Below are 24,930 nucleotides of genomic sequence, written 5' to 3' on the forward strand. Positions count from 1 at the left end.
CGAACTTTAAACTATGTGAATTATGCCATTAGGCTAGATGATCAAATAGACAAAGGGAAATTTAGAAGTCGAAGAGTCTTACTATAACGCATGAGAATCGGTACGAATCTTAATGATTACATGGATATAACTACATTGGTCTATATTAAATGACTAAGTGTAAATAACAAGTATATAAATAAAAGGGGGGTCCTAAGTTTTTTAGCATAAAGGATCACCCCGTGCAACATAAATAATACTTCGCAACTCCCTTAAGGTAGAGGTTGCTCATATTATTTAGCGGGCACAGACTGCACTACTAGAAAACAAAATTATTGGAATGATTTTTGGGTAACGGTTTTGTAACTGTTACAGTAGATCATATTTTGGAATGGTTTTAACCGTTTCAATAGAGTCAAAGGTTTCTAGAACACTTCTGAAGAATAACTATTCCAGTAGTGTAGTAACTGCCATAAGTAAAGATATGGAGACGTTTGTAAATGCGATACAATAGGGTTGTTTGCGGGAACGGTTTTGTAAAATAAAAGCCTATCGAGACGGTTTAGTTTTCCCTCCTTACTTTCCCTCCCAGGTATTTATTAATAAAAAAATAGATGACTCCACTAATATTTTAATAACTCTAAAATATAAAACAAGGTCCTCAACCTATAACACATCGTCTGTTTTGTTTCAGCGACTCCCAAAATCTCAAACACAGTGTTTTATCATCTCTCTCTGTTCCTCAACCTAGAACACATCGACGAACTCTGTTGACCAGCTCCGGCGAAGGACGACAACTTCCGGTGAAGGACGACCATTATCGGCTAACATACCGCAATCTCCGAGGTAGGCTATCGGTTTTTTACCCTGTTCGATGTTTGCTACTGTTTGATTTTCGCTTTCTTCTTCCCTAGTCTGAAAAATTATTTCGTTGCTCCTTCTATTTTCTTTCTTTGAAAATATTTCTGATAAACCCATTATTTTGCTTCTATTTTTTTTGTATTATATGATATATTTTGTGATTTTTAGTTTGCAAAATTGGGGGATTTATTTGTTAGATTTTGATTTATTTGTTAAAATCCATGAGATTTCCCCTTGTTCGATGTTTTTTCGCTGCTTTCTTTTTCTGATAATATTTTTGATAAAAATATTATTTTACTTCTCAAAAGTTGTGGCCTCCAATTTCTGCTAATTGATTCTGTAAAATACTAATTTTTAGCCTTAATTTATGTCCTTTTAACTTAGAGTGTTAATAATTTTTAGCTATAAATACTACTACTGTTAAGGCAATGGGGATGGCTTTTGGACCATTGCTCTTCACCACTGTTATAATATTACTAGGATATATTATATTCAATGCGTTTCAGCTACTGCTTTGCTAGTTTTAAGCCACGACAAAGTTGGGTCTCTTTTATTTCACTCAATACGAGTATATTGCTCGGAATCTTTAGAGGTTATTGAGATCTCGGAGCGTGAAGATTCGAGTATTGGTTTCTTGTTGCTGCCGTTCAAAATTTTTATCACCGAGTATTCTGAAGTTTGTTTGGCTTATTTACTGCTGCCCAAGCTCTGTTCGTTTATCGGTATTTGGATTTCTTGTTTCTTATTAATTCGGAGCTTCGCAAATTGGTTAGTTTCTCGTCGATACCGTTTTTAGCTCCCTATGCATTAGTTATGTGTAAAGTAGTAGCGTTCGATGCCATTTCTTAGTTTCTTGTGTGGTAGTCGTATGTAGAGTAGTTGATTTAAATATTTATGCTGCTGGAATGCTATATTAATCCTGAAAGCTCCCAGGTCAGTTTCCTCATTCTTTATGAAAATTGCTAACTTACTTGCGTGAAACTTCTCTGTTTGAATCATGCCTTTACTGCTTTCTGTGGATTGGTCATCCTGCTAAAACTTGCTTGAATACATAGGTCCTATTAGAAAATGAGATATGAATTAATGCATGTAAATCGGGTTGCCTGCACTCCGTGTTTGTCTAGATATAAATTTATGCTAGGTTTATTCCTCATGCGTTAAGCATCCCAATGTCCTAAGAGTCTCTTGTTTAAAGTGTCGAGGACCATGCTTTAAGTTTCATATATTACGGTGCTAGAAGCAAAATATTTGGTTTAATAATGAAATTTGCCTAACCCTTTAATCTACATCTGGATAAGTAATTTCTTAAGAATGTAAAAGAATTGCATTTGATTGATGTGTGACTTGGGTATTTAAATAACATAATCCTGAATTGAGCATCATAGAAATAACGTGATTAGGGAATAATAAGTCTGATTAACCAATTGAAGCATTGTAATATAGCAAAATTAATTCAGATGCATGTTTGTATGTACTCTGTATTCTGGAATAGCAGGGTCACGATCTGAAATATTTGGACCAAAGCTGAAAATTGGAAGAGTGGAAAAACCCCAGAGAGAATCTTGTGGAGTCTGCTGAAGTTTAAGGACCTATTAGTTTTATTTTTGGACTCTGTTGTAGTATTAACATGCAATAACTTTCTCATAATGGAAAAGGTGATATTATGTGCTAAGTATGTTTTATTGAAATTGTCTCTGTGAATGTAAAAGAAATAGGTAAGTGAAGATGCAAATAGTAAAACAGAAGGCTTAATTTGAAAAACATGCAAAGATCTATTTCAAATATTTGTTTCCTTTTACAAATTGAGTTACGTTCAGCTTTCACGTTTTACTTACGATGTTCATTGCTGGTCCTGATTCTCTTTCTTGAGATAAAATAATGTTTGAAATTCAAATTTCAAATGCAGAGGCATTGATCATGCAGTGGCTAACAAAGAGGTCCCCTTAAGATCACATGAGCTACTGTCATTGTTGAAACAAGATAGACCTAGATGCAAATAGAGTAATTAGATCCTTAAATTTATAATGCATATTGAATCTGTAGATATTTTTCACATTCCCAGGATGCCTCCATTCGAAACTGCATTTGTGTCTTTACTCTAGTTTGCTTAATGTTTGTAAGCTATCATTCATAATCTAATCTAAGTAGATAAAAGCTGAAGATAAAATTCAAACTCAAAATAGTTTTTCTAGTAGTTTATAGAAGTAACGCACATTGCTCATCAGAGGGTCAAAAGTAGAATTATTCTTGACTTCTAAAAGATCTACGGACCCTTTATAATAATCCTCTCAAATTCCTATTCTTTCTTTTTATCTGATTTTTCATATTAAAAGTATAAAATCCAATTTTACTGGTTGTTTTCGTGTTATGTAGGATAAAACCAATTTAATGGATAATGGAGATAAAAGGTGGATAGGCCTTCGAAGGTCAACTGACGAGTACATACGGGGAGTGAATGAATTTCTAGATAAGGCGTTTGAATGAGCTTCCCAAGAAAATAAAATATTATGCCCTTGCAAAGAGTGCGCTAATTGTTTTTGGCTAATTATTTTTGGCATTATAGAAATGTGGTGAAATATTATGCCCTTGCGAAGAGTGCACTAATCGATTCTCATCTACATATTCTGTTCAATATCAAAAAGTATAAATTTATAATTTGAAGTATGATCATACTGCTGAGACTATTGGGCAGATAGTGGTTGCAGTCTTAATTATTCTTGTGGTTTTGGGGATCTCTTGATGTTATGCTAGTGGAACTAGTCTATAGCTAATAAAATCAGTTGAAATCATAATTCAATAGCTACACTTAATATAGAATAACTCCTAAGTTGCTCTTCTTTGATGCTATCATATTTATCTTTAACAGAGTTGAATAAGAAAAGAGGAAACTCATAAAAAGAGGTCTACTGTGGAGGTACAGGTAATAGTCTGATCCTTTGAATTCAACTGTCGTCTTTTATATAATACCTGTTAGAGCTAATTTTATTTATATTCTTTATCAGGTTCTGATAAACATGAATCAAGAAAGACCTTCAAAAGCCAAAATAAAGACAAACGCGACATACATAAAAGCTGGAACAATGGCATCTTTGGCAAACCAAATAAGGAGTTCGTTTAGCCAAAAATATATTGTTCCTGCACGTCCATCTAACAAAGAGCGTCCGAATATCATTGAAGAGAATCAGCTAATACCCTAATATCCAGGAGTAGCACCCAATGTATAAACTAGATCAACCACTCCTGCAACACAAGTAGTAGAGGAACAAGTAGAGGAACACGTTCAGTTGGATTCGACAATTCCTATCACAGATGAACAATGTGAAGAACAAGGTAAGAACGTATAGACTTTATCTAAAATGTTTACATCCTATTTCAGTCATAAACAATGTATCAACAATAGTAATTTGGTGGTTTTCTTTGGTTTGTATAGTTGTAGGCCCTTCCATTCAAAGGAGAAAAAGAGGTTGAACAAAGATGAAAAGTGTACATGGACGACAAGAGCGTAAATTAATTTTACATAACTACGTAAATCAACCTGTTGGTCCTACTGAAGCAGTTGTGCTAGAGTTTGGAAGCTTCCTCGGCACACTGGCAAGGAATACAACTCTATGTCCTCTTGATATTTTGGATTGGAGGAAGATGGACACAAAAGAGGATATATGGGAATATACCAAGGTACGAAGTTCTTCATTTTCAATTTTTAGTTGAAAATCTTTCATATTTTCTGCATTAACAGATTTGACACCAATTGTAGGATAAATATGATATTCCTGAAGCTGAAAAAAATAGACTTTGGAAACAGTCCAAGCTGCCTGGAGAAAGCACAAGAGTGGATTGAAAAAAGATCACTTTGACGCCTATCAAAATGATGAAACTCGAATGAAAAATATCCCTGAAGATGTTTCAGCTTCTCAGTTTAACTTCCTCTTCCTCTTCCTCCTCCTCTTCCTCCTCTTCTTCCTCCTCCTCCTCCTCCTCCTCCTCCTCCTCCTCCTCCTCCTCTCTTCCTCCTCTTCCTCCTCCTCCTCCCGGAGATATTTCCTCCACTTCTGTCTTCTTCTTCTTGAACTTTTTCTTAAAGTTCTTCTTCCAACGTCCATTATTTACATTAAAAATGCGATCTAGACTAATATGCATGCTGCTTCATCATGGATTAAAAAAATAATTTTGTAGATTTGGAATTTTGTGAGCATGACAAAGTATTTCAAATCAATACTCAAGAAATCGGCTATATCATGGTCTCTAGTTCCCTGTAAAAGAAAGTTTTACTGATTCCGGATATATTTTTTGGTTTACTGTTCTGTTTGATAGGATGTAGAATATTTTCGACAGAAAAATTTTAGGCATCTGCTTGTTGTTAAAATGGATATACCATATCTTTCTATGATACTCTAGCTGCTTGTTGAAAATGGATAAACATATAGTAGTACTCTTGTTGAAAATTGATAATAGCTTTAGGCATCTGATCAACAAGAGAAATATTCTGAAAAGTAACATATAGTACTCTAGCTGCTTGTCTCTGGTCTTTATTGCCACTGCTGCATATACTCCCCATGTTGCTGTTGTTTTTTTCTTATTTCACTGTTCTTCTATTTATCTTAAGTTGTTGTTTGGTGCTTCTTTCTTCCTGCAGAAAATGTCCAAAACTAATATTGAGAACCGAAAAAAGTTGAAGAATCCTCACACTGCTGGAAAAAGAAGTTTTGCTTTAGTTCGCTCTAAGTTGGTATGTAACTAGCAAATCATGGCAAATATTTTCTCAGTTTTGGCTCATGTTTAGTTTATGGCAGATCATTAGGAATACTGACGCACTTTCATGTGACTAGGAAAATGATAAGGAAACTTCGGATCCTTTATCACCAAAGGAAGTCTTTGTAGCTACAAGAAAAAAAAAAACTGGACGATCATACATGTGCTCGGATGAAGACACAACTAGTAAAATTGTGTGAATTATACTTAACTATTGTTATATCAAGATCAACTGTATATTTCTATTAGTTTACTTGTTATTTACATGAATTTTATATTTTTGAGTTTGCTTTGTAGGCTGAAATGGAGGATATTGAAGCACAACAAACTGAAAATGGCAATGAGTCCGTAGAGGCATTTGCATCTATCATGGGACCTGAACATCCAGGACATTTGAGGTTGTATGGACCCGGGGGGGGGGGGTTACAAGAACTTCTTTGAGAGGAAAAGTAGGATGTTTTGAACACTCTTCAAATTCTACAAATTGTTGGCAAAATATGGAGGAGAAAATACAAAGAATGGAAGAAAAAAGTGAGGAACAAAAGACAACTATTCGTCAAGTTGTTGCGGATGTTCTTGCAGGACTTCAACGTTCAGGAATTAATATTGATGCTAACATTATTCTAGCGGCATTGGGTGATAATTCACCTGGAGAAGCTTCATCTTCACAACAAACAGCTTTGCAACCAATCCGTCGTCCATCTACTGGTAGCAACAAAGAAGGCTAGCTCATTACAGGTATTAACTCATTGAAAATTTAATAGATTTTGTGAGTTTCTGATGTCTTAGGTTGTTACTTTATCTGCTGTACTTAATTATTTAAATAAGGTTGCGACATGAGTGTTTGTGTGTATGACATAATTATATTTTGAGCAAGTTAAAATATTTGGGATAGTCGTATTTACAAAGGGAACTCTGCTGAAAATTTTAAGAATTTGGAGAGTTAGAAAATAATAAGAGACAAGAGCAAGTCTTCATCTGTTATGTTCAATTTGAAATCTCTCTGTCGTAACAAATGAAAAGTTTCATTCAACTCTAACTATTGAGAAAGAGTATAGATTACCTGTTTTAACACAACAATTAGTAATGTTTTCCGTAGCTCTTTAACAGTCAGTGTAAGTTATATACATTGACCGTATAATTAATTACAAGTATTCATCTGTTGTTAGCCTCTTTACTCTCCAAATGGGTTGCTTGTATTTTAGCTTGTTGTTTCTCTTACATAAGGAACTGTGACAATAAATAGAGTTAAAATTTGTTAGATAAAGCATCAATAATGAATCAATTACTTTGTGATTCAAATATCTTTAAAAAAATTTGTTTAATCATTTATTGATCGTCATTTGTAGGTACAATGATTGCAGATGAAAGCAGTGATAAAGACCTTACTTGAGTGTTGTTGATCATTGTTAGACTTTCTCATTATGTTCCAGGATATTTTAGTTTAGAACTTTTTGTATGCAAACTCATCTATTGTAACTTAGAATTGTAGTTCAAACAAAGTATTCATAATTTATTTTTGTATATGGATAATGTTGGTTGGATATTTCAATGTTATTTTGTAGTTTATATAAGTTATGGTGTATAAAATTTTGTTGCATGGGAAATATTCCTCATTCTGGAACTATAAATATATATATGAAATTACTAGGAAGAATCGTTGCAATAGACAATATAACTGTTGCAATAGACCTAGTGGGATGACCCAAAAGGTCATCTTATATTTTAGAATTTGATTCCGCGCTCTTAAGCTTTAAAAATCTTATTTTTTATCCTCCTCGATTTGCGTGCAAAGTCCGGGTATTGGCCCGGTAGGCTTATATGTTAAAAACTGATAAAAATAAGAATTTTTTCCTTAAAACTTCAGTTGAGATATCTTCGGTCAACATTTTTGATAAACGGGCCCGAATACGTGTTTTGATGGTCTCGGTGGGTCCGTATCGAATTATGGGACCTGGGCGTATGCCCGGAATCGAATTCGGAGGTTCATAGTTTGAGTTATGAATTTTTGATGAAAATTAAAAGTCTGAAAATTTAATTATTTTTAAGAATTGGTTGATGTTTGGCCTTGTTGATACCGAGTACGTATTTTTGTTCCGGAGCCTGGTATAGGTCCAATATAATATTTATGACTTATCTATAAAATTTGGTGAGAAACAGAGTTGGTTTGACGTGATTTGGACGCTCAATTGTGAAGATAGAAATTTTAAAGTGTTCTTGAGAATTTTATTTGATTTGGTGCTAAATTCGTAGTTTTAGGTGTTATTTTGGCGATTTGATCGCGCGAGTAAGTTCATATGATATTTTCAGACTTGTGTGCATATTTTGTTTGGAGCCCCGAGGGCTCGGGTGAGTTTCGGATAGGCTACGGGATGTTTTGGACTTGGGAAAAATCTAATTTCGGCAGTTTCAGTGCCTTTTGGTTTCCTTCTTCGCGTTCGCGAAGGCACTCTCGCGAATGCGAAGCAAAAACTGGGATGGCTGAATGTTCTTCTTCGCGAACGTGAAGGCCTGGTCGCGAACGCGAAGCGATGGGCGCTTTACCCTTCGCGAATGCGACCGGTTCATCGCAACCGCGTAGTGTTAGGCACCAGGGGGGTCAGTCTTCCTTCATCGCGAACGCGAGCAAGGTCTCGCGAATGTGAAGGCCAGGGGGGAGTAGCCTTCGCGAATGCGAAGGGGGACTCACGAACGCATAGGCTTAGCAGCTCTGCTCTTCGCGAACGCGACAGTGTCCTCGCAAACACGATGAACACTATCGCCCAACACTTAAAACAGAATCAAGAACGGGATTAATCCATTTTTCCAACTTTTCATAAAAACAAACGGGCTAGAGGCGATTTTAAAGAGTCATTGTCTTCCCCAAATTGTTGGCAAGTGATTCTAAACCATTTTTGTTTCAATTACCCATTACATTTCATGAATTATCAACCTAAAATATAGAGTTTCATGGTGGAATTAGGGGATTTGGGTAGAAACTAGAGATTTCAAAAATTTGGGGATTTAGACCTCAAATTCAGGTCGGATTCCAAAACCAATTATATGTACGGGCTCGGGGGTGAATGGGTTAATGAATTTTGGTCCGAACCTCGGGGTTTTGACCAAGCAGGCCCGGGGTCAATTTTTGACTTTTTGAAGGAAAATTTGGGAAATCTAAATTTATGCAATATAATTGATTCCTTTAGCAATATTTGATATTATTGAGTCATTTTTGAATAGATACGAGTGATTTGGATGTGGGTTCTAGAAATAAAAGCTGTGATTGAGTATTAAGTGGCCTTCAGAGCGAGGTAAGTGCCTTAGTTAACCCTGACTTGAGAAAATTAGGAACCTCAGATTAATTGCTATGTGAATTTCATGTGAGCGGCGTATATGTGAGGTGACGAGTACTTATGCGCCGCCAATTTATCTGTTTTCTTTGTTTCTCCCATTTTTCTTATATTGTCTCTTTCCCATGCCTAATTGCTACGTGTTTAGACTAATATTATTTAATTAATCGTTCTTATCATGTTTACGGGTCTTCTGGTAATAATTGAGTATTTATTTCGAAGTTGAGATTGATGTTGTGGAACCAAATGTTGAAGTAAGGCTTGTACTTGTTATTCTATCTCCCTGTTGTTAATTGTTCATTGTATTATGGTAAGGGAGAGTGTTAATGCACGAAGGGTGATGTTGTGCCATACTGTGAATGTAAAAGCACGAAGGGTGATGTCGTGCCATATTGTGAGTGTTAATGCACGAAGGGTGATGCCGTGCCATGATATGAGAGTTAATGCACGAAGGGTGATGCCATGCCGTTTCTATTGATTTTATGGTGAAGTTGAGAGTAAAAGCACGAAGAGTGATGCCATGCATTTTTTCTTTACTATATTCGTATTCCTGGTGATTCATAGTATATTGGTTGTTCCCGTTATCATTCTGCTGTGGTTCTTTATATCGTATTTCCCCCAGCATGTTTTCCCCTCCCGATATTTCCTGTCTAGCTCTTCATTACTGTTAGTTGTATATACACTGTTAAATTGTATATGTTGATTTGTAGGTGCCTTGCCTTAGCATCGTCACTACTTCGTCGACGTTAGGATCGACACTTACCAGTACATGGGGTCGGTTGTACTGATACTGCACTCTGCACTTTCTATGTAGATTTTGGTACCGGCTCGAGTTGATCGAGATTTTTGCTGTTGGACTCGCTATCTGGAGACTCAAGGTAGATCTGTTGGTGTTCACAGACCTTGAAGTCCCCGTCCATTTTTTCTGTTTTACTATTTCTTTCATTCAAATAGTTGTATTTCTCTCAGACTATTACTTATAGTAAATTCTAGAATGCTCGTGAATTGTGACTCCAGATCCGGGTGGTATTAATTAAGCTCGTTTTTATACTATTCCGCACTCACTAGATTTCATCGTAGCTAATTGTTGTTAATTACTGAATGGAACAAGGATTGGTTTAATGATTCTCTAATGTTGGCTTGACTAGCAAGTGAAATGTTAGGCGCCATAACGGTCCCGATGGTGAGAATTCCGGGTCGTGATAAGTTGGTATCAGAGCACTAGGTTGCCTAGGTCTCACGATTCACGAGCAAGCTTAGTAGAGTATGGAGGATCGGTACGGAGACGTCTGTGCTTATCTTCCAGAGGCTATGAAGTTTAGGAACAAATTTCACTTCTATTCTTCTCTGTCATGCGATTTTGTTTTGCAATACTGATTGAACTCTTCTACTCTTATTCTCTCGCAGATGGCGAGAACACGTACCGCTTCCTCATCTGAGTAGAATCCAGAGCCTTCAGTGGCTGCTCCTACGCGGGGAAGAGGTTGAGGCTAAGGCCGTGCCAGAGGCCGAGGTAGGGGCAGGGCTCAGCCCAGTGCCCGAGCAGCAGCCCCAATAGTGGAGCCTCAGATAGAGCTTGGCGAGGAGGTTCCAGCCCAGACTGTTCCTACCGGATCAGCTCAGGTTCTGGAGGGGTTCATTACCACCCTAGTACTTCAGGATGCCTTGGTCCGTTTGGTGGGCCTTATGGAGAGTGTTTTACAGACTGGTGCATTTCCCATGGCACCAACAGTCTCGCAGGCTAGAGGAGGAGCCGAGACTCCCAATACTCCTGCTCCGGAGCAGATAGCTCCCCAGTATCAAGCTCCAACAGCTCAGCCAGTTGGAGTAGTTCAGCTGGTTGTTGCGGTACAGGCCGGAGATGGGCCAGCTATGTCTTCTAAGGATTTGTGGAGATTGGACAGGTTTTACCAAGCTCTTCCCAGTTCACTTCAGTGGTGCTACTTCAGAGGATCCCCAGGAGTATCTTGACAACTGTCATGAGGTTCTACGGAACATGGGTATTGTGGAGACCAATGGGGTCGATTTTGCTGCATTTCAGATGACTGGTTCCGCCAAGAAATGGTGGAGAGATTATTTGTTGACCATACCAGCTGGGTCGCCTGCTCTTACTTGGGACCCATTCTCTAAGCTCTTCCTAGAGAAGTTTCTGCCTATCACATTGAGAGAGGAGCGTCGCCGTCAGTTTGAGCGTCTCCAGCAGGGCAGTATGACAGTTACTCAGTATGAGACCCGTTTTGTGGATTTAGCCCATCATGCTATTCTTCTGCTTCCACCAAGAGAGAGAGAGAGAGAGAGAGAGGGTGAGGAGGTTTATTGATGGACTTGCTCAGCCTATCAGATTGCAGATGGCTAAGGAGACTGGGAATGAGCTTTCTTTTCAGGCGGAAGCTAATGTTGCCAGACGAGTAGAGATGGTTCTTGCTCAGGGAAGTCAGGGGTCTGACAAGAGATCTCATTATTCCGGTGAGTTCAGCGGTGCCTCATCTAGAGGCAGGGGTACTTTTGGTAGAGGCCATCCTCCCAGGCCGTTTTATTCAGTACTCCAGGCATCCCACGGTGCCTCAGGTGGTCGTGGCCCTCACATGCATTATTCTGACCAGCTAGCCTATAGTGCACCACCAGCTCCTATTAGTGCACCTCCACTCCAGAGTTATCAGGGTGGTTACTCAGGTCGACAGGGTCAGTTTCAGGGTCAGCAGTCACAGCAGCCGATGGCATTTTATACTTGTGGTGATTCGAGGCACATTGCTAGATTTTGCCCTCGGGCAACGGGCAACTCACAGTATCAGAGTTCTCATGCCATGGTTCCGGCGCCAGGTGGTTGCACCACCTGCTCAGCCAGCTAGAGGCAGGGTTCAGACAGCTAGAGGTATAGGCCAGATTGTTAGAGGTGGAGGTCAGGCCGTTAGAGGTGGAGACCATCCAGTTAGAGGCCGTCCCAGGGACATAGTTCAGAGTGGTGGGGCCCAGCCCCGGTGTTATGCTTTCCTAGCCAGGCCTGGGGCTGAGTCATATGATGCTGTTATCACATGTACTGTTTCAGTTTGCAGTAGAGATGCTTCAGCTCTATTTGATCCGGGGTCTACTTACTCCTATGTGTCATCCTATTTTGCTTCATATTTGGTTGTGCCACGTGATTCCTTGAGTGCCCCTGTGTATGTGTCCACACCAGTGGGAGATGCTATTGTTGTAGATCATGTTTATCATTCGTGTGTGGTCACTATTTGGAGTCTTGAGACTCGTGTACATCTTCTATTTCTCGATATGGTTGATTTTGATGTCATACTGGGTATGGATTGACTGTCACCTTATCATGATATATTAGATTGTCACGCCAAGACGGTGACCTTAGCCTTGCAGGGGTTGCCTAGATTAGAGTGGAAAAGGACTCTTGGCCATTCTACCAGCAGGGTTATCTCTTATGTGAAGGCTCGGCATATGGTCGAGAACGGGTGTCTAGCTTATCTGGCTTATGTCCGCGATTCTAGTGCGGAGGTTCCTTCCATGGATTCAGTGCCAGTTGTTCGTGAGTTTCCAGAGGTGTTTCCTGCAGACCTGCCAGGGATGCCACCCGACAGGGATATTGATTTCTGTATTGCTTTGGCCCCGGGCACTCAGCCCATTTCCATTCCGCTATACTGCATGGCCCCGCCAGAGTTGAAAGAATTGAAGAAACAGTTGCAAGATTTTCTTGATAAGGGCTTCATTAGACCTAGTGTCTCGCCCTGGGGTGCACCTGTGTTGTTTGTGAAGAAGAAAGATGGATCGATGAGGATGTGTGTAGATTATCGGCAGTTGAACAAAGTCACCATTAAGAACAAGTATCCATTGCCGAGGATTGATGATTTATTTGATTAGCTTCAGGGTGCCAAGGTGTTTTCGAAGATTGATTTGAGATTTGGCTACCATCAGTTGAGGATTAGGGCATCCTATGTTCCTAAGACAGCTTTACGAACTCGGTATGGGCATTATGAGTTTCTAGTGATGTCATTTGGGCTGACCAATGCCCCAACAACATTTATGGATTTGATGAACCGGGTGTTCAAGACCTAGTTAGATTCCTTTGTGATTGTGTTTATTGATGATATCTTGATCTACTCCCACAGCCGAGAGGAGCATGAGCAGCACCTTCGGATCGTTCTTCAGACTCTGAGAGACAGCCAGTTATATGCTAAATTCTCAAAATGTGAGTTTTGGTTGAGTTCAGTTGCTTTCTTGGGTCACGTTGTATTAGCAGAGGGTATTCAGGTGGATCCTAAGAAGATTGAGGCAGTTCAGAACTGGCCTAGACCCACATCAGCTACAGAGATCCGTAGTTTCTTGGAATTGGCACGTTATTACCGTCGGTTTGTGGAGGGGTTTTCATCCCTAGCAGCCCCGTTGGCCAGGTTGACCCAGAAGGGTGCCCCGTTTAGGTGGTCAGACGAGTGTGAGGCGAGTTTCCAGAAGCTCAAGACAGCTTTGACTACGGCACCGGTATTGGTGTTACCCTCATGTTCAGGATCTTATACAGTATATTGTGATGCATCTCGTGTTGGTATGGTTGTAGTATTGATGTAGGATGGCAAGGTTATTGTATATGATTCGCGACAGCTGAAGGTTCACGAGAAAAATTACCCTATGCATGATCTAGAGCTGGCAGCCATTGTTCACACGTTGAAGATTTGGAGGCACTATCTTTACGGCGTGCCATGTGAGTTATTCACGGATCATCGGAGCTTGTTGTATTTGTTCAATCAGAAGGAGATCGATTTGAGGCAGATGAGGTGGTTGGAGCTATTAAAAGACTATGATATCACCATATTGTATCATCCCGGGAAGGCCAATGCGGTGACCGATGCTTTGAGTAGAAAGCCAACTAGTATGGGTAGCCTTGCTTATATTCCAGTTGGTGAGAGACCACTTGCATTGGATGTTCAGGCCCTGGCCAACCAGTTCGTGAGGTTGGATGTTTCTGAGCCCAGCCGTGTTCTAGCTTATACAGTTGCTCGGTCTTCTTTGTTTGAGCGCATCAGAGATCGGCAGGGTGACGATCCTTATTTACTTGTCCTTATAGATACAGTGCGACATGGTGGTGCCAAGCAAGTTACTATTGGATATGACGGAGTTTTGAGGATGCATGGTCGTATTTGTGTGCCTAATGTGGATGGACTTCATAAGTTGATTCTTGAGGAGGCCCACAGTTCCCGGTATTCTATTTATCCAGATGCCGCCAAGATGTATCAGGACTTGCGGCAGCATTATTGGTGGAGGAGGATGAAGAAAGACATAGTTGCATATGTAGCTCGGTGTCTAAATTGCCAGCAAGTAAATTACGGGCATCAGAGACCTGGTGGTTTACTTTAGAAGATAGAGATTCCTGAGTGGAAGTGGGAGCGTATCACTATGGATTTTATTGTTGGACTCCCACGGACTTAGAGGAAGTTCGATGCAGTTTGGATCATTGTGGACAGGCTGACTAAGTCAGTGCATTTTATTTCTGTGGCAGTTACCTATTCCTTGGAGCGGTTGGCAAAGATTTACATTCGCGAGATCAATCGTCTTCACGGTGTGCCCGTGTCCATTATTTCTGATCAAGGTACGCAGTTCACCCGTACTTCTGGAGAGCAGTACAACGTGAGTTGGGTACGCGGGTTGAGTTGAGCACAACATTCCATCCTCAGACGGACGGGCAGTCCGAGCGTACTATTCAGATCCTGGAGGATATGCTCCGCGCATATGTTATAGAAATCGGAGAATCGTGGGATCAGTTCTTTCCCCTTGCAGAGTTCGCCTACAACAACAACTATCAGTTAAGCATTCATATGGCTCCCTACGAGGCACTATATGGTAGGCGGTGCCGGTCTCCAGTTGGGTGGTTCAAGCCGGGGGAGGCTCAGTTGTTGGGCACAAACTTAGTACGTGATGCCTTGGATAAGGTCAAGATTATTCAGGATAGACTTCGCATAGCTCAGTCCAGGCATAAGAGTTATGCTGACCGCAGGGTTCATGATGTTGCATTCATGGTCGAGGAGAGAGTATTGCTTCGGGTATCACCCATGAAGGGTGTAATGAGGTTTGGAAAGAAGGGCAAGTTGAGCCCTAGGTATATCGGACCTTTTGAGATTCTGGAGAGAGTGAGAGAGGTGGCTTACAGGCTTGCATTGCCACCTAGTTTAGCAGTTGTTCATCCGGTATTCCATGTGTCCATGCCTCGAAAGTATAACGACGATCCATACCATGTGTTAGATTACAGCTCTATCCAGTTGGATAAGGATTTGACTTACGAGGAGGAGTCGGTAGCTATTCTAGCCCTGCAAGTTCGCTGGTTGAGATCAAAGAGTTACCCTTCAGTTCGAGTGCAGTAGAGAGGTCAGCCTTTTGAGGCAGCCACTTGGGAGTCCGAGTCCGATATGCGGAGTAGATATCCCCACCTTTTCACAAGCCCAGGTACTTTTCTATGTCCGTTCGACGACGAACAGTTGTTTTAGAAGTGGAGAATGTGATGACCCAAAAGGTCATCTTATGTTTTAGAACTCGATTCTGCGCTCTTAAACCTTAAAAATCTCATTTTACCCTCCTCAATTTGCGTGCGCAGTCCGGGTATTGGCCCGGAAGGCTTATATGTTAAAAACTGATAAAAACAAGAATTTTTGCCTTAAAACTTCAGTTGAGTTGACTTCGGCCAATATTTTTGGTAAACATGCCCGAATCCGTATTTTGACGGTCCCGGTGGGTTCGTATCGAATTATGAGACCTGGGCGTATGCCCGGAATTGGATTTAGAGGTCCCTAGCTCGAGTTATGAATTTTTGATGAAAATTAAAAGTTTGAAAATTTAATTGTTTTTAAGAATTGGTTGATGTTTGGCCTTGTTGATACCGAGTCCGTATTTTTGTTCCGGAGCCCGGTATAGGTCCGATATAATATTTATGTCTTATCTGTGAAATTTGGTGAGAAACGGAGTTGGTTTGACGTGATTCGGACGTCCGGTTGTGAAGATAGAAATTTTAAAGTGTTCTTGAGAATTTTATTTGATTTGGTGCTAAATTCGTAGTTTTAGGTGTTAATTTGGCGATTTGATCGCGCGAGCAAGTTCATATGATATTTTTAGACTTGTATGCATGTTTGGTTTGGAGCCCCGAGGGCTTGGGTGAGTTTCAGATTGGCTACGGGTTGTTTTGGACTTAGGAAAAATCTAATTTCTGCAGTTTCAGTGCCTTCTGGTTTCCTTCTTCGCGTTCGCGAAGGCACTCTCGCGAATGCGAAGTAGAAATTGGGATGGCTGAATGTTCTTGTTTACGAATGCGAAGGCCTGGTCATGAACGCGAAGCGATGGGGGCTTTACCCTTTGCGAACGCGACCGGCTCATCGTGAATACGTAGTGTTAGGCACCAGACGGGGTCAGTCTTCCTTCATCGCGAACGCGAGCAAGGTCTCGCGAACGCGAAAGCCAGAGGGAGTAGCCTTCGCGAAGGTGAAGGGGGACTCGCGAACGCATAGGCTTAGCAGCTCTGCTCTTCGCGAACGCGACAGTGTCCTCGCGAACACGATGAACACTGTCGCCCAACACTTAAAACAGAATCAAGAACGGGATTAAGCCATTTTTCCAACTTTTCATAAAAACAAACGGGTTAGAGGCGATTTTCAAGAGTCATTTTCTTCCCCAAAGTGTTGGTAAGTGATTCTAAACTATTTTCTTTCAATTACCCATTACATGTCATGAATTATCAACCTAAAATCTAGGGTTTCATGGTAGGATTAGGCGATTTGCGTAGAAACTAGGGATTTTGAAAATTTGGGGATTTAGACCTCAAATTGAGGTCGGATTCCAAAACCAATTATATGTCCGGGCTTGGGGGTGAATGGGTAAATAGATTTTGGTCCAAACCTTGGGTTTTGACCAAGCGGGCCCGGGGTCGATTTTTGACTTTTTGGAGGAAAATTTGGGAAATCCAAATTTATGCAATGTAATTGATTCCTTTAGCAATATTTGATATTATTGAGTTGTTTTTGAATAGATACGAGTGGTTTGGAGGTGGGTTCTAGAGGAAAAAGCTGTGATTGAGTATTAAGTGGCCTTCGAAGCGAGGTAAGTGTCTTGGTTAATCCTGACTTGAGGAAATTAGGATACTCAGATTAATTGCTATGTGCAATTCATGTGAGCGGCGTATATGTGAGGTGACAAGTACTTATGCGCCGCCAATTTACCTGTTTTCCCTGTTTCTTCCATTTTTCTTATATTGTCTCTTTCCCATGCCTCATTGCTATGTGTTTAGACTAATGTTGTTAAATTAATCGTTCTTATCATGTTTACGGATCTTCTAGTGATAATTGAATATTTATTTCAAAGTTGAGATTGATGTTGTGGAACTAAATATTGAAGTAAGGCTTGAACTTGTTATTCTATCTCCCTGTTGTTAATTGTTCATTGTATTATGGTAAAGGAGAGTGTTAATGCAGGAAGGGTGATGTCGTGCCATATTGTGAGTGTAAAAGCACGAAGGGTGATGCCGTTCCATATTGTGAGTGTTCATGTACGAAGGGTAATGCTGTGCCATGATATGAGAGTTAATGCACGAAGGGTGATGCCGTCCCGTTTCTATTGATTTTATGGTGAGGTTGAGAGTAAAAGCACGAAGGGTGATGCCATGCATTTTTCCTTTACTGTATTCGTGTTCCTGTTGATTCATAGTATTTTGGTTGTTCCAGTTATTATTCTATTGTAGTTCTTTATCTCGTATTTCCCCCATCATGTTTCCCCCTCCCGATATTTCATGTCTAGCTCTTCATTACTGTTATTTGTATATACATTGTTAAATTGTACAGGTTGATTTGTAGGTGCCTTGCCTTAGCCTCGTCACTACTTCGTCGAGGTTAGGATCGACACTTACCAGTACATGGGGTCGATTATACTGATACTGCACTCTACACTTTCTGTGCAGATTTTGGTAGCGGCTTGGGTTGATCGAGATTTTTGCTGTTGGACCCGCTATCCGGAGACTCAAGGTAGATCTGTCAGCGTTTACAGACCTTGAAGTCCACGTATATCTTTTCTGTTTTACTGTTTCTTTCATTCAAACAGTTGTATTTCTCTCAGATTATTACTTGTAGTAAATTCTAGAATGCTCGTGAATTATGACTCCAGATCCGGGTGGTAGTAATTAAGCCCGTTTTTATACTATTCCGCACTCACTAGATTTCATCGTATCTAATTTTTGTTAATTACTGAATGAAAAAAGGATTGGTTTGTTGATTCTCTAACGTTGGCTTGCCTAGCAAGTGAAATATTACGCGCCATCACGGTCCCGACGGTGGAAATTCCGGGTCGTGATACCTAGCAAACAATAATAGGAGCCCCTAATAACTGTTGCAATAGACTATAGATAATTGTTGCAATAGATCAACAAACCGTTACAATATATTATAAAAACCGTTGTGATAGCCTTAAAATATCGCTGGCACAAATATATCTGAACGGTTTATAACTGTCCCAACAGAACAAAACCGTTCCACAGATTGATGTAACGGTTTTATAACTGTTACAATAGCTATATATGGGGACGGTTTTGTAACCGTTCCATATAACCGTTCTAATAGACCTATGGTAACACTGAATCCGGGAACAGTACCAAGAAAATAGCGTTTAGTGACGGATTAGCGACGAATTTTGTTGTTTATCGTCAAATAAGCTACAAAAGATTTAATACCAAATATAGCGATGGATTAGCGGAAAAAATTTACATCTGTCGCTAAAAATTGGCGCCTTTATTTACCTACAAAATTAGCGACAAAAGTGGGGCGACAAAAAATATTAAAATATAGCGACGGATTTAATGACAAAAACTTTGTCGCTATGTTTATTTTGCTTATCAAAATATTCCAAAATTTAATTGTGACGGAAATTCCGTCGCTCAATTCTTAAAAATAATTTTGCCCAAGTTATTATTAGCAACAAAATTATTGCCGTAGCTATTTCCATCGCTATTCCTTTTTAAAATTAAAGTTTATCTAGGGCACAAATCTGCTTACAGACTCACATTCTCTCTCTCTATCAAACTCACCCACTTGCTCCCATCTTCAACAATGTGAGATTCTTGCTTCCAATCCAACAAATTGGGTGTGAATCTAAGGCTCATATACCATTGCCGCACTTTCCCTTCTCTTCCACCATCGCCGGCCACTGTCTTGAGGTAATCCTAACTCATCTCTCTCTATCTCCATATTAATTTATATATATATATATATATATATATATATATATATATATATATATATATATATTTTTTTTTTTTCTGCCACCATGGTAATTCTGGTATCACCAGCTTTTGTTATTTTTGTTACTCCTATATATTTTTCTTCACCAACTATCAATCTTATCCGAATATTTCTAAATAATTCGTTCAGTGATTTATTTTTTATATATTTTTAATTTCATCCCGTTTCTTTTTAATTACTTCTGTTGTTGAATATTTGATGTTTAGAATGATAGCCTCTACCGTTGGGAATTACGCTGTGTGTGTTCTAGGGTTTAAATGCATGTGTTTTGATATATATTGTTGTGGTTGTTTCATTACAGATTGGCATTGTTCAATCTATTATTCGTGCGGCCTATTTCAATTTTCACTCCTTTTGTGAAAGTAGGCTTTATCAAATTTTCCTCTTTTCTCTTTAGTTGCTTTTGGTGTTATTAAAGAATGTGCAGACGTTGAATAGTTCCATAAGGTCAGTTGAATTTAATTATTTGGGTTTGTTAAATTTATTGTTACATTTCAGTTAGACCAATATTTTTCACCAACCTTGTCTATAGGCCTGAAATGATGTTTTGAGACATCATTTAGCCTTGAATTTTTGACATCAAATTTATAAAAATTTGAAAGGTTCAGTTTGTTGTTATTAAAGAGAATTGGTACACATTTTTATAATTGGTACACCTTTTTATAATTGGATGCCCCTATAATGCTGTTAAAATTGGTGTAGATATTGTGAGTTATATATATTGTGTAAGAATTTTGGTAACATCAGAATGTATAAAAATTCTTTATCACATCTGGTTTTACTTGTTGTAGTTAATGATTTTATACTTGATTAGCTCCTCATTGGTTGAAGAAAGCAAATTAGCTTATCCATTCGTGAGATTCTTTGTGTATTATACTAGTAACTATTGTTAAAGAATTATTGTAACCTTAGAGTGTATGAAAAATTCTTGATCAGATATTCTTTTTACCATTTAGAATCAATGATGTTAGATTTTACTTGTCTCCTCATCTGTTAGAATGAAAGAAAATTATCTTATCCATTTCCACGAGGCCTTTCCAGTACCACAATAGTGATACTGTAAAAATAAACTCTTAACAAATTAGCTTATTTTTCTTGAGATACTCTATGGACTAGAGTTGTTAAATTGTTAAGGATCTTTGTCGACTATAGTTATGATATTGTAAAAGTATTGCTCTGTTTTATCCCTTCCTGGTATGTTTTATGTCACCGCAAGATGGATGCTAACATTCCTAACACTTATAAGTGGTAATGTAGCCATGACTTTGCCTTTACTTATTTAATTTTTGCTTTTAAATGAGTTGCAAAAAAGAATAAGACAAGTTGCCATCATTTTGGGATTCTAACACTTTTTCTTCCTTATGTTTCAGTTTAAAAAGGACTTTTGAAAGAAATGGAGATGTCTTGCCATGTGATAGTTGAATAGGTTAACTTTTTTGCTATAGTGTCCGTTCTGGAAAAGATAGATTCATATTTGCAAAGGTGATCATTTATCTTGTTTAATAGAAGTTTTATGAGATCTTTGTTGTTTTGGGCAATTTCTTCTAATTGATGTTACTCAGTTTCTGCACTAGATGCAGCATGATGATAGCTTACATAGAAATGAATTGCAATAGTTTGTCTGGTTCCTCGTAAAGTTCTCAGAGCTCTGAATTCTTTAATCTATCGAAGTATCATTGTAATTGTCACGACCCGAAATTTTCCACCGACGGGACCGTGATTGCGCCTAACATTTCATTTACTAGGCAAGCCAACGTTAGAGAATCATTTACCAATTCCTTATTTTCGTTCAGTAATTAGCAATAATTAACTACGATGAAATATAACAAGTGCAGAATATCATAAATCTGTATTAACTACTACCACCCGAATCTGGAGTCATAATTCACGAGCATTCTAGAACTTACTACAAGTAATAGTCTGAAAGAAATACAACTGTGTGAATGAAAGAAAACAGTAGGACATAAAAAGATAGACGGGGACTTCAAGGTTTGTGAACACCGACAGATCTACCTTGAGTCTCCGGACAGCGGACCAATAGCAAATCTCGAATAACCTGAGCCGGTATCAAAATCTGCACAGAAAGTGCAGAGTGCAACATCAGTACACCCAACCCCATGTACTGGTAAGTGTCGAGCCTAACCTCGACGAAGTAGTGATGAGGCTAAGGCAAGGCACCTACAATCAACCTGTACAATTTAACAGTGTATACGCAAATAACAGGAATGAAGAACTAAACATGAAATGTCGGGAGGGGAGACATACTGAGGGGAATACAAGATAAAGAACTATAATAGAATGATCACCGGAGCAGTCAATATACCATGAATCAACAGGAATAGTGAATACAGTAAAGAAGAATGCACGGCATCACCCTTCGTGCTTTTTCTCTCAATCTCACCATAAAATTAATAAAAATGGCATGGCATCACCCTTCGTGCTTTTACTCTCATATCATGGCACGACATCACCCTTCGTGCATTAACACTCACAATATGGCACGGCATCACCCTTCGTGCATTAACACTTACAATATGGCACGGCATCACCCTTCATGCATTAACACTCATAATATGTCATGGCATCACCCTTCGTGCATTAATACTCACAATACGGCACGACATCACCCTTCGTACATTAACACTCTCCCTTACCATAATGTAATGCATAAATAACAATATGGAGATAGAATAACAAGTACAAACCTTACTTCAATATTTGGTTCCATAATATCAATCTTAACTTTGAAATAAAAACTCAATTATCACCAGAAAATTCCGTAAACATGATAAGAACGATAATTTAAACAACACTAGTATAACACGTAGCAATTTGGCATAGGAATGAGACAATATCAGAAAAAATAGAGAAACATGGAAAAACATGTAAATTGGCGGCACATAGGTACTCGTCACCTCACATATACGCCGCTCACATAAATTTCACTTAGCAAATAATCTAAGGTTCCTAATTTCCTTAAGTCAGGGTTAGACACAACACTTACCTCGCTCTGAAGGCCACTTAATTCTCAATCACAGCTTTTCCTTTGGAATTCACCTCCAAACCACTCGTATCTATTAAAAAATGACTCAATAATATCAAATATTGCTAAAGGAATCAATTATATTGCATAAATTAAATTTCCCAAATTTTTCTCCAAAAAGTCAAAAAACGACCCCGGGCCCGCTTGGTCAAAACTCGAGGTTCGGACCAAAATCCTTTTACCCATTCACCCCCGAGCCCGAATCTGTAATTAGTTTTGGAATCAGACCTTAAATTGAGGTCTAAATCCCCAAATCCCGAAATCCCTATTTTCTACCCTAACCATGAAAACTCTAGATTTTAGGTTGAAAATTCAAGAAATGTAATGGGTAATTGAAAGAAAATTATTTAGAATCACTTACCAACAATTTGGGGAAGGAATGACTCTTGAAAAATCGCTCCTCACCGTTTGGTTTTTGAGAAAAATGAGTTTTTTGACAAAAATCCCGTTTTGGATTCTGTTAAGTGCTGGGCGACAGTGTTCATCGCATTCGCGAGAGCACTGTCGCGTTAGCGAAAAGTACTGGCTGCCAAGCCTTCGCAATCGCGAGGCCCAGCTCACGTTCGCTATGATCACTCCCCTCTGGCCTTCGCGTTCGCGAGGAATGTCTCGCGTTCGCGCTGAAGGAACGACCACCCCCCCAGGTCCCCACATGCTTCGCGTTCGCGTTGAGCCTGTCACGTTCGCGAAGGGTAAATTTCCCATCACTTCGCGTTCGTGACAAGGCCTTCGCGTTCGCGAAGAAGAAGTCTCAGCCTTATCAGATTACTCTTCGCGTTTGCGAGAGGACCTTCGCGAACGCGAAGAAGAATATGACAGACACCAGAATCTGTAGAAACTAAATTTTTCCCAAGTCCAAAACATCCCGTGGCCTATCCGAAACTCACCCAAGCTCTCGGGGCTCCAACCCAAATATGCACACAAGTCCAAAAATATCATACAAACTTGCTCGCGCGATCGACTCGCCAAAATAACACCTAGAACTCTAAATTTAGTACCAAATCAAATGAAATTCTCAAGAACACTTTAAAACTTCTAATTTCTCAACTGGACGTCCGAATCACGTCAAATCAACTCCATTTCTCACCAAATTTCACAGACATGTCTTAAATATCATAATGAACCTATACCGGGCTCTGGAACTAATATATGGACCCGGTACTAACAATGCCAAACATCAATCAACTCTTTAAAACAATTAATTTTCAGACTTTTTATTTTCATCAAAAATTTATAACTTGAGCTAGGGACCTCCAAATTCGATTCCGGGCATACGCCCAGGTCCCATAATTCGATACGGACCTACCGGGACCATTAAAGCACGGATCCAGACCCATTTACCAAAAATGTTGACCGAAGTCAACTAAAATCAACTTTTAAGGCAAAAATTCTTATTTTCATCAGTTTTCAACATAAAAGCTTTTCGAAAATCTGTCAGGACTATGCACGCAAATCGAGGAGGGTAAAAATGAGATTTTTAAGGCTTAAAAATATAAATTCGAGTTCTAAAACATAAGATGACCCTTTTGGGTCATCACAGTAATAACTCTTCCCAGATTACAATCAAAAGACTAGAAATAATAGAGTTGAATTTTTTTTGTATAGGATATCCGATCAATTACTGGCAAGGGAATGATTATCTTGTGAAAAGATGGAACTGTGAATCGTTGTCGCTGTATTTATTGTATAAGTTAAGGGAATTGATTCAAATTAGGAGTGATCTTAGTGTAGTTGTATGTTGATATCTTTTAAATTGTTCAAATTTGTAAGGAGTACACTTAGTCGATCAGTACTTTTATTCTTTATATACCGTACTGAAAGCATTCACTTTACCTATAATTTATTTATTTCAATATTAAATAGGAACATGGATAATCTAGAGCGTGATTGTAGCCATAAACTACTTGTAATAATATAGATTGACTTTGCATAGAAAGAATGTGATTAAAACCTATTGTTTGCTAATAAACTTTAGATGAATAATACAATTAGATATGCATTGTATCATATCCTTCTTTATTTGTTTTATATATTTTGTAGATATGCCTCGAGGGAGAGGTCGAGATAGTGCAGGCCGTATAAGCAAATCTTTAGTTAGGGGTAATTGTGCTACTCGTGAAAACATGCCTACTGTTCCCATTCCCACAACTAGTCCTCAACAAGGTGACACCTGTTCCTCCGGTGGAGCAGATCACATCAACCAAGTTCAAATATCAGGCCATGGTAGTAACCCACCCATTAATTTGGAACCATCTCCAATTATACCTAATCAGAGCAACACAATAGGCGAGGGTACATCTTCTCAAAGCAACCTAATATGCGAAGTTGAATGTAGCAGTACCCGTGGGCCGCATACGCTTCTTACTAATTCTCCCATAGGGTTAGTCCATGCTTGTACTATTATTTTTTATTTATTGTTATATTGATATATGGTATACTTTGAAATACTGTCTTCTAATTTGTTCAGGTTAGAACCTTTATAACTAATTCCTTCAAGCATGAACTTGATCCTAATGGAATCAACTGGAAAAGCGTCTCAGTTGAGACAAAAAAGATTTTATTTTGGAGAATTCAAGGTATAATCCATCACAATTAAATTTAGAAAGTATATTAACTTTTATATGTAACTTATTAATGTTATTACTTTACAAAATTATTTCAGAAGGTATTTTACTGGGATTCTTCAATTGATACTGCTGTGTGAAACCAA

The 24,930-nt window shown here is 38.9% G+C and overlaps 1 protein-coding gene and 1 long non-coding RNA gene across 6 annotated transcripts; both read left to right on the top strand.

Annotated features, from left to right (window-relative positions):
- The first annotated feature begins 651 nt into the window (after positions 1–651).
- On the top strand, positions 652–6,085 carry LOC104106086 (uncharacterized). 4 transcript variants are annotated; one of them, XM_070181728.1, is made up of 7 exons: positions 652–825; positions 3,707–3,760; positions 3,843–4,170; positions 4,271–4,515; positions 5,474–5,566; positions 5,667–5,783; positions 5,887–6,085. In XM_070181728.1, exons 4-7 carry the CDS (start codon positions 4,315–4,317, stop codon positions 6,028–6,030), a joined length of 555 nt encoding a protein of 184 aa, XP_070037829.1. In that variant the 5' UTR covers positions 652–825; positions 3,707–3,760; positions 3,843–4,170; positions 4,271–4,314; the 3' UTR covers positions 6,031–6,085. The 4 variants fall into 4 exon arrangements, with proteins under 4 accessions (XP_070037829.1, XP_070037828.1, XP_070037831.1 ...); XM_070181727.1 differs by having other exon boundaries at positions 654–825; positions 4,277–4,515; XM_070181730.1 differs by having other exon boundaries at positions 654–825; positions 4,277–4,515; positions 5,667–5,775.
- A 12,677-nt stretch (positions 6,086–18,762) lies between these two features.
- LOC117279164 (uncharacterized) lies at positions 18,763–24,599 on the top strand. 2 transcript variants are annotated; one of them, XR_011409378.1, is made up of 4 exons: positions 18,763–19,092; positions 19,479–19,539; positions 20,548–20,659; positions 24,261–24,599. It is a non-coding gene; the product is annotated as an uncharacterized lncRNA (long non-coding RNA). The 2 variants fall into 2 exon arrangements; XR_004509577.2 differs by lacking the exon at positions 19,479–19,539 and having other exon boundaries at positions 18,768–19,092.
- The last annotated feature ends 331 nt before the right edge of the window (positions 24,600–24,930 follow it).

This window comes from Nicotiana tomentosiformis, chromosome 7 (genome assembly GCF_000390325.3).
Source record: "Nicotiana tomentosiformis chromosome 7, ASM39032v3, whole genome shotgun sequence".
Lineage (NCBI taxonomy): Eukaryota > Viridiplantae > Streptophyta > Magnoliopsida > Solanales > Solanaceae > Nicotiana > Nicotiana tomentosiformis.

Bases quoted from the DNA above. Each gene is read 5' to 3' on its own strand.
- LOC104106086 (XM_070181728.1), top strand. From the start codon at position 4,315: ATGAAAAGTGTACATGGACGACAAGAGCGTAAATTAATTTTACATAAC. The intron at 5,567-5,666 runs GTATGTAACTAG...TCATGTGACTAG, and splicing joins CTTTAGTTCGCTCTAAGTTG to GAAAATGATAAGGAAACTTC. The intron at 5,784-5,886 runs GTGTGAATTATA...TTTGCTTTGTAG, and splicing joins AAGACACAACTAGTAAAATT to GCTGAAATGGAGGATATTGA.